General features: G+C 45.0%; 1 protein-coding gene and 1 long non-coding RNA gene across 2 annotated transcripts in view; one reads left to right on the top strand and one right to left on the bottom strand.

Annotated features, from left to right (window-relative positions):
• The window catches only part of METTL16 (methyltransferase 16, RNA N6-adenosine), a 106,302-nt gene extending 95,700 nt beyond the window's left edge, over nucleotides 1-10,602 (bottom strand). Inside the window, exons 1-2 of the mRNA XM_077294411.1 lie at nucleotides 10,502-10,602; nucleotides 9,261-9,395 (exon numbers count right to left, since the gene is read on the bottom strand). Of these exons, the coding sequence (XP_077150526.1) occupies nucleotides 9,261-9,388 (128 nt within the window). The 5' untranslated portion in view covers nucleotides 9,389-9,395; nucleotides 10,502-10,602. The remainder of the gene's footprint in view (nucleotides 1-9,260; nucleotides 9,396-10,501) is intronic.
• Nucleotides 10,603-10,607: 5 nt separating this feature from the next.
• LOC143815317 (uncharacterized) lies at nucleotides 10,608-12,029 on the top strand. The gene is made up of 3 exons (XR_013223720.1): nucleotides 10,608-10,821; nucleotides 11,596-11,688; nucleotides 11,773-12,029. It is a non-coding gene; the product is annotated as an uncharacterized LOC143815317 (long non-coding RNA).
• The last annotated feature ends 239 nt before the right edge of the window (nucleotides 12,030-12,268 follow it).

The following is a 12,268-nucleotide window of genomic DNA, read 5'->3' as shown; positions in this document are numbered from 1 at the left end:
GGTCTATAAAGACCATACACTGCAATATATTAGGCTGGTTTCACACTTGAGTTTTGATCTGCAGCGTTTTAGCGCTAAAAAACGCATGCGTTTTTTTTTCTATACTTAACATTAAAAAACGCATGCGTTTTTTAGCGTGCGTTCATTTGCAGAAATGCAACCTGTAGTAATTTCTAGCGGCGTTTTTTTGCCGCAAAAAAAACGCATGCGTTTATTCGCGGCAAAGAAATGCATTGCTGTCTATGTAAACGCATGCGTTTTTAAGCACATGCGTTTGCTTGCGTTAAAAACGCATGCGTTTTTATAGAAAAACACAAGAAAAAACAAGAAAAAACAAGAAAACCCTAACCCTAAACACAAGAAAAAACAAGAAAACCCTAATCCTAACCCTAGGGTTACTAGGGATCCTAACCCTAACCCTAACCCTAAGGTTAGGATCCCTAGTAACCCTAGGGATCCTAACCCTAACCCTAGAGATCCTAACCCTAACCCTTAGGGTTAGGGTTACGATCCTAACCCTTAGGGTTAGGGTTAGGATCCCTAGGGTTAGGGTTAGGATCCCTAGGGTTAGGGTTAGGATCCCTAGGGTTAGGGTTAGGATCCCTAGGGTTACTAGGGATCCTAACCCTAAGGCCGGGGTCACACTAGACCGTAATACGGACGAGTGCTATGCGATAAAAAAATCGCATAGCACTCGGCCCAATGTTAATCTATGGTTCAGCTCCCATCATCCGATATTTTCTCCACCGTATTTCGGATCCGAGGGAACTCGCAGCAGGCTGCGATTGTCAGCGTATCTCGGCCGAGACTCGCCAATGCAAGTCTATGGGTGCGAGAATAAAATCGGATTACACACAGACCATGCGTGTGCATTGCGAGAAATACGCACCAGTGTTCTATAGAAAAGCGGGTAATTCAATTGCCGGCTTTGCATTTCTCCTTCACAAACCCGACAGGATATGAGACATGGTTTACATACAGTAAACCATCTCATATCCCCCTTTTTTTTGCATATTCCACACTACTAATGTTTGTAGTGTGTATGTGCAAAATTTGGCCGCTGTAGCTGCTAAAATAAAGGGTTAAATGGCGGAAAAAATTGGCGTGGGCTCCCGCGCAATTTTCTCCGCCAGAGTGGTAAAGCCAGTGACTGAGGGCAGATATTAATAGCCAGGAGAGGGTCCATGGTTATTGGCCCCCCCGTGGCTAAAAACATCTGCCCCCAGCCACCCCAGAAAAGGCACATCTGGAAGATGCGCCTATTCTGGCACTTGGCCACTCTCTTCCCACTCCCTGTAGCGGTTGGATATGGGGTAATGAAGGGTTAATGCCACCTTGCTATTGGAAGGTGACATTAAGCCAGATTAATAATGGAGAGGCGTCAATTATGACACCTATCCATTATTAATCCAATTGTTTGAAAGGGTTAAAAAAAAAAACCACACATGATTTAAAAGTATTTTAATGAAATAAACACAGCGTTTGTTGTAATAATTTATTGCTCTCTCAATCCATTTGCAGGCCCTCGCTTGGCAAAACAATAAACGCACAAGATACATACCTTCTGATGTCAGATCACGTCCAACGAGGTAATCCATCTGAAGGGGTTAACTAATATTACAGGCACGAGCTGCGATAAACCACTCGCTCGTGCCTGTAATCCCCCGGGTGCTGAAAGGAAAGCAGTGATCTATACTTACATTCAGTCGCGGTGATGCGCCCCCTGGTGGATGTCCTCATATGACCTGGAGCGTGGGAAAAAGTTCCCAGGCTGCAGTTCATGAGAACATCCAGCAGGGGCGCATCACCGCGACTCAATGTAAGTATAGATCACTGCTTTCCTTTCAGCACCCGGGGGATTACAGGTACGAGCGAGTGGATTATCGCAGCTCGTGCCTGTAATATTAGTTAACCCCTCCAGATGGATTACCTCGTGGGACGTGACTGTTCAGCTGAGGGTATGTATCTTGTGTATTTATTGTTTTGCCAAGCGAGGGTCTGAAAATGGATTGAGAGAGCAATAAATTATTAAAACAACCGCTGTGTTTATTTCATTAAAATACTTTTAAATCGTGTGTGTGTGTTTTTTAACCCTTTCAAACAATTGGATTAATAATGGATAGGTGACATAATTGACGCCTCTCCATTATTAATCTGGCTTAATGTCACCTTCCAATAGCAAGGTGGCATTAACCCTTCATTACCCCATATCCCACCGCTACAGGGAGTGGGAAGAGAGTGGCCAAGTGCCAGAATAGGCGCATCTTCCAGATGTGCCTTTTCTGGGGTGGCTGGGGGCAGATGTTTTTAGCCACGGGGGGGGCAATAACCATGGACCCTCTCCTGGCTATTAATATCTGCCCTCAGTCACTGGCTTTACCATTCTGGCGGAGAAAATTGCGCGGGAGCCCACGCCAATTTTTTCCGCCATTTAACCCTTTATTTTAGCAGCTACAGCGGCCAAATTTTGCACATACACACTACTAACATTAGTAGTGTGGAATATGCAAAAAAAAAGGGGATATGAGATGGTTTACTGTATGTAAACCATGTCTCATATCCTGTCGGGTTTGTGAAGGAGAAATGAGAAGCCGGCAATTGAATTACCGGCTTTTCACAGATATCGCGCTGAATGAAATCTAAATACAGAATATATATATATGTGTCTCAATGACATATATATATATATATATATATATATACTGTATATATGTTTTCCCGAACATTTGAGCACATAAATCCATTAGATGTTGGTTTTGCAAGCTTGCGAGAAAATCTCGGCATACGGATGTCACACGGATCATTTGATGCGAGGAAATCGCATCCTCGCACTGCACACGGATCACTGTTTTTGAAACATTTGTGCGATTCTCGGCCGTGAAAAACGGACCTTTTTTTATACGTTAAGTGTGTCCCCGGCCTAACCCTAGCTATTTTTTGATGATTGGCAGCTGTCACACACTTCTCAGCATGCGTTTAAAAAACGCAAACGCAGGAAAAAACGCATGTAAACGTCGCGTTTTTTTTCTGCATGCAAAAACGCATGCGTCTAAAAAACGCGGCGTTTTGCCGCGTTTACATGCGTTTTTTCACATGCGTTTTTTTTTAAAACGCTGCAGATCAAAACGCAAGTGTGAAACCAGCCATAGCAGATTCAAGTCACCTGAAAAAAAAACCCCAAAAAAACAAAAAAAAACCCAAAATATAACTAAAAAATAAATAAAATTCATATAACCCTTCTTTTAACATGTTAAAAATAAAGAAATAAGCATTTAGTATCACTGTGTCTACAAAAGTCTATTTAAAATGTAAATTTTAAATTTTAAAGTACCGTATATACTCGAGTATAAGCCGACCCCCCTAATTTTGCCACAAAAAACTGGGAAAACTTATTGACTTGAGTATAAGCCTAGGGTGGAAAATGCAGCAGCTACCGGTGAATTTCAAAATTAAAAATAGATGCTCCATACTGTTCATTATGGCCCCATAGATGCTCGACATAAAGCTGTGCCACATATAATGCTCTGCACCGTTCATTATGGCCCCATAGATGCTCGACATAAAGCTGTGCCACATATAATGCTCTGCACCGTTCATTATGGCCCCATAGATGCTCCATAGAAAGCTGTACCATATACAATGCTCTGCACCTTTGATTATGGCCCCATAGATAGCTGTGCTATATATAATGCTCTGCACCTTTGATTATGGGTCCATAGATAGCTGTGCCATATATAATGCTCTGCACCTTTGATTATGGGCCCATAGATAGCTGTGCCATATATAATGCTCTGCACCTTTGATTATGGCCCCATAGATAGCTGTGCCATATATAATGCTCTGCACCTTTGATTATGGCCCCATAGATAGCTGTGCCATATATAATGCTCTGCACCTTTGACCTTTGATTATGGCCCCATAGATAGCTGTGCCATAAATAATGCTCTGCACCTTTGACCTTTGATTATGGCCCCATAGATGCTCCACATAAAGCTGTGCCTTATATAAAGTGCTCTGCACCGTTGCCCCATAGATGCTCCACATAAAGCTGTGCCTTATATATAGTGCTCTGCACATTTGCCCCATAGATGCTCCACATAAAGCTGTGCCATTGCTGCTGCTGCTGCAATAAAAAAAACAAAACACATACTCACCTCTCTTGCTTGCAGCTCCCCAGCGTCCCGTCCCGGCGTCTCTCTGCACTGACTGATCAGGCAGAGGGCGGCGCGCACACTATATGCGTCATCGCGCCCTCTGACCTGAACAGTCAGAACAAGAGGACGCGAAGACTGAGCGGCGCCCGGCGTGTGGAACGAGGGAAGGTAAATATGTAATACTTACCTGCTCCCGGCGTCCCGCTCCTTCCCCCGGACAGCTGGTCTTCGGTGCCGCAGATCTTCCTCTGTCAGCGGTCACCGGCACCGCTGATTAGAGAAATGAATTATGCGGCTCCGCCCCTATGGGAGGTGGAGCAGCCTATTCATTTCTCTAATGAGCGGTCCCATGTGACCGCTGAACAGGGGAAGAGCTGCGGCACCGAAGACCGTGGGACGGGCAGGGGGAGCGCCAGGAGCAGAAGCAGGTAAGTATGCCTCAGCGCCCTCTCCCCCTCACCCGCCGACCGTGACTCGAGTATAAGCCGAGGGGGCACTTTCAGCCCAAAAATTTGGGCTGAAAATCTCGGCTTATACTCGAGTATATACGGTAACTTGCATGCATAAAATAAAGCCAAAATTGCTTTTTTTTGTTTGCTGCATCTCCCTACAGAATACATTAAGGTTATGTGCACTCGTAGGTGGGATCTCTGCGGATTTTTCTGCACCTGTTTTTGTAAATCCGCAGGTAAACCGCACTGCGGATTTACTGCGGAATTACCGTGGTTTTTGTGCGGATTCCACCTGCAGTTTTACACCTGCGGATTCCTATTATGGAGCAGGTGTAAACCGCTGCGAAATCCGCACAAAAAATTGACATGTTGTGGAACAAACAACGCAGCGTTTCCGCAAGTTTTTTTTTCGCAGCATGTGCACTGCGGATTTTGTTTTCCATAGGTTTACATGGTACTGTAAACGCATGGAAAACTGCTGCAGATCCGCAGCGTCAAATCCGCCTGTATCCGCAGCAAAATCCACAGCGTGTGCACATAGCCTAACCCCTTTCTGACATATGACGTACTATCCCCTCGAGGTGGTATGGGCTCGTATGACCGACGGGATAGTACGTCATCACCGATCAGCCCCATGAGCGCGGTCGATCGGGGCTGGGTGTAAAATGACTATCACAGCTGACATCCGGCATTATGTGCCAGGAGCGGTCCCAGACCGCTCCTGGCACAATAACCCCTGGAACACTGCGATCAAAGATGATCGCAGCGTTTCGGCGGCATAGGGAAGCATCGCGCAGGGAAGGGGCTCCCTGCGTGCTTCCCTGAGACCCTCGGAGCAATGCGATGTGATTGCGTTGCTCCGAGGGTCTCCTACCTCCTCCTCCCTGCAGGCCCCGGATCCAAAATGGCCGCAGGGCTTCTCCAGGGAGGTGGTTTGCAAGCGACTGCTCGGAGCAGGCGCCTGCAAGCCTCCTGCAGGGCCTGTCAGATAGCTGATCTGACACAGTGCACTGCAAAGTGTCAGATCAGCGATCTGACACTATATAGTCATGTCCCCCTCTGGGACAAAGTAAACAAGTAAAAAAAATATATATATTTACATGTATATAAAAAAAAAAAAATCCTAAATAAAGAAGAAAAAAAAATTGTTCCAATAAATGTATTTCTTTATCGAAATAAAAAAAAATAAAAGTACACATATTTAGTATCGCCGCGTCCGTAACAACCCGACCTATAAAACTGTCCCACTACTTAACCCCTGCAGTGATCACCGTAAAAAAAAAAAAGGCAAAAAACAACGCTTTATTATCATACCGTCGAACAAAATGTGGAATAACACGCGATCAAAAAGAGGGATATAAAAAAAATGGCACTGCTGAAAATGTCATCTTGTCCCGCAAAAAATGAGCCGGAATACAGCGTCATCAGCGAAAAAATAAAAAAAGTTATAGTCCTCAGAATAAAGCGATGCAAAAATAATTATTTTTTATATAAAATAGTTTTTATCGTATAAAAGCACCAAAATATAAAAAAATGATATAAATGAGGTATCGCTGTAATCGTACTGACCCGAAGAATAAAACTACTTTATCCATTTTACCAAATGTGGAACGGTATAAACGCCCTCCCCCAAAAGAAATTTATGAATAGCTGGTTTTTGGTCATTCTGCCTCACAAAAATCGGAATAAAAAGCGATCAAAAAATGTCACTTGCCCGAAAATGGTACCAATAAAAATGTCAACTCGTCCCGCAAAAAACAAGACCTCACATGAATCTGTGGACCAAAATATGGAAAAATTATAGCTCTCAAAATGTGGAGACGCAAAAACAATTTTGCAATAAAAAGCTTCTTTTAGTGTGTGACGGCTGCCAATCATAAAAATCCGTTAAAAACCCGCTATAAAAGTAAATCAAACCCCCCTTCATCACCCCCTTAGTTAGGGAAAAATAATAAAATAAAATAAATGTATTTATTTCCATTTTCCAATTAGGGTTAGGGCTAAAATTAGGGATGGGGCTAAAGTTAGGGATAGGGTTTGGATTACATTTACGGTTGGGATTAGGGTTAGGGGTGTGGTTAGAGTTATGGTTGGGATTAGGGTTAGGGGTGTGTTGGAGTTAGGGGTGTGGTTAGGGTTGGGATTAGGATTAGGGGTGTGTCTGGGTTAGAGGTGTGGTTAGGGTTACCGTTGGGATTAGGGTTAGGGGTGTGTTTGGATTAGGGTTTCACTTAGAATTGAGGGGTTTCCACTGTTTAGGCACATCAGGGGCTCTCCAAACGCGACATGGCGTCCGATCTCAATTCCAGCCAATTTTGCATTGAAAAGTCAAACGGTGCTCCTTCCCTTCCGAGCTCTGCCATGCGTCCAAACAGTGGTTTACCCCCACATATGAGGTATCAGCGTACTCAGGACTAATTGCACAACAACTTTTGGGGTCCAATTTCTTCTGTTACCCTTGGGAAAATAAAACTTTGGGGGCAAAAAGATAATTTTTGTGAAAAAATATGATTTTTTATTTTTAAGGCTCTACATTATAAACTTCTGTCAAGCACTTGGTGGGTTAAAGTTCTCTCCACACATCTAGATAAGTTCCTTAGGGGGTCTACTTTCAAAAATTGTGTCACTTGTGGGGGTTTCAATGTTTAGGCACATCAGGGGCTCTCCAAACGCGACATGGCGTCCCATCGCAATTCCAGTCAATTTTGCATTGAAAAGTCAAATGGCGCTCTTTCCCTTCTGAGCTCTGCCATGCGCCCAAACAGTGGTTTACCCCCACATATGGGGTATCAGCGTACTCAGGACAAATTGCACAACAACTTTTGGGGTCCAATTTCTCCTGTTAACCTTGGGAAAATAAAACAAATTGGAGCTGAAGTAAATTTTTTGTGAAGGAAAGTTAAATGTTCATTTTTTGTTAAACATTCCAAAAATTCCTGTGAAACACTTGAAGGGTTAATAAACTTCTTGAATGTGGTTTTGAGCACCTTGAGGGGTGCAGTTTTTAGAATGGTGTCACACTTGGGTATTTTCTATCATATAGACCCCTCAAAGTGAATTCAAATGTGATGTGGTCCCTGAAAAAAATGGTGTAGAAAAAATGAGAAATTGCTGGTCAACTTTTAACCCTTATAACTGGTTCCAAAATTGTGCTGATGTAAAGTAGACATGTGGGAAATGTTACTTATTAAGTATTTTGTGTGATATATTTCTGTAATTTAAGGGCATAAAAATTAAAAGTTGGAAAATTGCTAAATTTTCGCCAAATTTCCGTTTTTTTCACAAATAAACGCAGGTAATATCCAACATTTTTTTACCACTATCATGAAGTACAATATGTCACGAGAAAATGTCTGAATCATCAGGATCCGTTGAAGCGTTCCAGAGTTATAACCTCATAAAGGGACAGTGGTCAGAATTGTAAAAATTAGCCCGGTCATTAACGTGCAAACCACCCTTGGGGGTAAAGGGGTTAAAAAGCGATCAAAACAGTGTATGTACTCCAAAATGATATCAATAAAAACATCAGCTCACCTCGCAGGAAAAAAAAAAAAGCCCTTAGGGTATGTGCCGACTGTACACCGGATGGAAAACTGCTGCGAATCCGCAACATGTGCGCGTACCCTAAAAGTTTGGCCACGCCAAGGGTGAAGTGAGCGCCCTTACTTGGTCTGATCAGTCATTCTGTGCAGACAGAGTCCCTTTAAACTGTGATGCTGATGAACTATCCTTATAATAGGTCATGAATATCAGATCAGCATGGGTAAGACACCCGGCAGCCCGACCGATCAGCTGTCATCAACACTGAAAGGATGTCAACAGTGTCCGGAGCCAGAACAGTGGCCGCTCGGGTGCTGCAGCTTAGCTCCTATTGAAATTAATCAGTGCTGAGCTGCAAACAGTCTATACAGTGTATGGCGGGGATAACTGCTGGTCAGTGGGGGACAATCCTTCTGATTCCTATTTTCAAAGCCAGTAATCAAAGGCGGAGAGACTGCTCGTGCCCCAGCTATAATAGCTCCCTACAATATATTGTATTGTACAATCTGGTAACACAGGTACAGGATCAGTGACAATGTACAACCCCTACTACCTGACACTTCTCTTCCAGCAGTGTCTATACATGAAAAAAAAAGGAAAGAACACCCATGTGCAACACAGACGTGCGCTGCCTATCAAACTCAGGGACAGTGCTAGATATGGTGCACCACTAAAATATATGTTACTGGTATGATTAATATAGGGGCTAAGTCCACTATATAAATGTTTAAATAGCTGAATTTGACGTTTGGGGGTGACAGAGTCTTAGGTCTATCCCGTAAGGGGGATGGAAACGCTGCAGAGCCAGGTCTAGCTGTCCACCCCATGTTTGTCTTGATGTCCCTGAAGATAAGTGGGCAAAATGACTCAGGGCCTGGGGCAACTAAGGGCAGGAAGAATACAATCAGGTCGTGGTTGTGCTGCGGGTGGGTTGAAATCCAACAGGTTTTCTTAAAATGTATGAACCACGGACTTTAAAGGGATACGGCGGGTTCAGTGCCTGCATTTCACTATTATGGGATCATTGACTCTTCCATCCCCTCTACAGCCACAATCACTGACGAGGGCAATGTTACCGTGTATAACAGACAGACATAGCAATGAATACACTCACCCAACTTTTCCTGACAGATTGACATTGACATGCTGCTTAAATTCCGGATACTTGGAGGCCAAGTACGCAAAGTCCGGAGGTTTGTCCTTGTAGCGGTTCCTTGGGTGCATGGATTTAAAAAAGGCCATTCCTTATCTGAAGCAAAAGAATAGAAAACATTACAGCGCCCCCTATAGGTCCCATTAGTGATGACTATTTCACACTACACAGACGGTGAGAACGTTTTCTGACACTTTTATATTGTTGCAATAGGGCTGTGCTTAGAGGAGTACAACCCTTCACTGCCCACATAAAGGAGAGCACCCTAAAGTGTTAAATAGCGTGCCCCAATGTACAGAAATGGAGACTGATTATATATATATATTTTACACCCTCCCCCAGATATAGCTATACATGTATATACCCCCTCCCCCAGATATATATATATATATATATATATATATATATATATATATATATATATATATATATATATATACACACATACATATACCCCTCCCCCAGATATATATATATATATGTATAAACCCCCTCCCCCCAGATATATATATATACCCCTCCCCCCAGATATAGATATACATGTATGTACCCCCTCCCCCCAGATATATATACATATACCCCTCCCCCCAGATATAGATATACATGTATACACCCCCTCCCCCAGATATAGATATACATGTATACACCCCCTCCCCCCAGATACATATACCCCTCCCCCCAGATATAGATATACATATATACACCCCTCCCCCATATATATACATATACCCCTCCCCCAGATATAGATATACATATATATACCCCTCCCCCCAGATATAGCTATACATATACCCCTCCCCCCAGATATAGATATACATGTATAAACCCCCTCCCCCCGGCTGTGACCGTGGCTCTTCATGCAGTAATTGCCCCTTTGACTCCTGGGAGTTGGGCACAACTTGCCTCAAGTGTAAGAACTAACACAGTAGCAGGCAGACGTAACCAATCACATCGCTGCTGTCATTCTGTAACCAGCACTGAAATGAAAGCTGGATTCTGATTGGCAGATAACATGCATTGAGAAGCGCGCCGCTTTTACAGAGCACGGTGTGTTTGTGACACAGTCACAGACACAAGCAGTGACCTGAGCACACCGTGTCCGCAAGACGCGGCCGGTGACGTGACGCACTCACACGACTCGTTTAACCCTCTCCCGCCTCCACACACTCCGCTACCAGACTCGCATGAGGTTCTAAACTCACCCAGCTGGTTCTGTCACGTGACGGGAAGGTAGAGGCTAAATCCAAGTCGGCTAAAGGACCTCTGCTGACGTCATGCCCATGTGACCGGAAGGGGCGGCGCCTCTTCCTCCATAGAACAGACAGAGCAGACACGAGGAAGCTGTTGATATCATGGCGGGATTTCTTGCAGGATTTGGTTTTGGAGTGTTTTGTGCAGGATCTGCCGCTTCCTCCATAGAGCAGAGCAGACAGGAGGAGGCTGTGGATGTCATGGCGGGATTTTGAGGATTTTGTGCAAGATTTGGGGTATTTTGGGGTCATTCTCCAAAGTCACAGATCAGGTAAGTGGGAGTCTGCCTGGGGAGAATGGGGTGATGTTGCTTGCATGGGGCTGCCTGGGGAGAATGGGGTGATGTTGCTTGCATGGGGCTGCCTGGGGAGAATGGGGCGATGTTGCTTGCATGGGGCTGCCTGGGGAGAATGGGGCGATGTTGCTTGCATGGGGCTGCCTGGGGAGAATGGGGCGATGTTGCTTGCATGGGGCTGCCTGGGGAGAATGGGGCGATGTTGCTTGCATGGGGCTGCCTGGGGAGAAGGAGATGTTGTTTGCATGGGACTGTGTGCTGGAGGGGCCTGCCTGGGGAAAGGTGACTGCATGCTGGGGGTCTCAGTGGGAAGGGGGTCATGTTCCTTGCTAGCGGTGCTGGGTGTCTGTTGGGAAGGGGGGCTGCAGGTCTCTGGGGAAGAGAGGCTGTGTGCTGGAGTCTCTGTTGGGAAGGGGGTCATGTTGCCTGCATGGGGGATCTGCGTGCAGGGGGGTCTACCTGCAGAATGGGGCTGATGTTACTCGCATGGGTCTGTGTGGTGTGGGGGGCTGATGTCACGTGCTGTGCAGGTCAGTGTGTGTGATGTCACTTGCGGTGGGGGGTGCAGGGAAGTATAGTGCTACGTGTGTGGGGGCGAACAGGGGAGGGGATGAATGATGGAGATCTGAGGGATTGATATTACTTAGCATGAGAATCTCTGCCTGATGGTGAGGAGTCGGTCCGGTTTTGTTTTGTTTTTAATACATAAAACGTTTTCTCATTAATATTATTGGGGACACATGCTGTCAGGTTGATGACTGACCTATGACCTCTGGGAGCGAAACAGCTTTACAACAGTGTCTCCAGATCCCTGGCTTTATTCTCCCCTCGCACGCTGTGCTGGTCAGTATTAGCCCGGTGGCCACTCGTGTCAGCCACTACTTGTATCCAGTTTTCTGCATGATTTTTTTTTCTGTTTTATTCTAGGTATTGTGACTTTTCCCCATCCTGTGCCCCCCCCAGAGCAGTGACCTCCCTGCAGATGTTATTTCATCTCTGGACTTCTTTTCACCAAGTGGAATGGCGGTGCCCCCACAATCCATGTGAGGACCCAAAGGGATGACACTGTGGGCGTCTGATAATGTCAGATAGATGAGTATAATTACTAGAAAAAAAATCCTTTTTTCTCGATTTGCTCTCCCCGCTCTCCCCCTGTCTCCCCCAAAATCAATGGTGAGCTAAGGGTACCGTCACACAGTCACACTTTGATCGCTACGACGGTACGATTCGTGACGTTCTAGCGATATCGTTACGATATCGCAGTGTCTGACACGCAGCAGCGATCAGGGATCCTGCTGAGAATCGTACGTCGTAGCAGATCGTATGGAACTTTCTTTCGTCGCTTGATCACCCGCTGACATCGCTGGATCGTTGTGTGTGACAGCGATCCAGCGATGTGTTCGCTTGTAAACATCGGGTAACT

This window comes from Ranitomeya variabilis, chromosome 3 (genome assembly GCF_051348905.1).
Source record: "Ranitomeya variabilis isolate aRanVar5 chromosome 3, aRanVar5.hap1, whole genome shotgun sequence".
Classification (NCBI taxonomy): Eukaryota; Metazoa; Chordata; class Amphibia; order Anura; family Dendrobatidae; genus Ranitomeya; species Ranitomeya variabilis.
The sequence above is the reverse complement of the archived record's forward strand: the minus strand, read 5'-3'. Positions and strand labels throughout refer to the sequence as shown.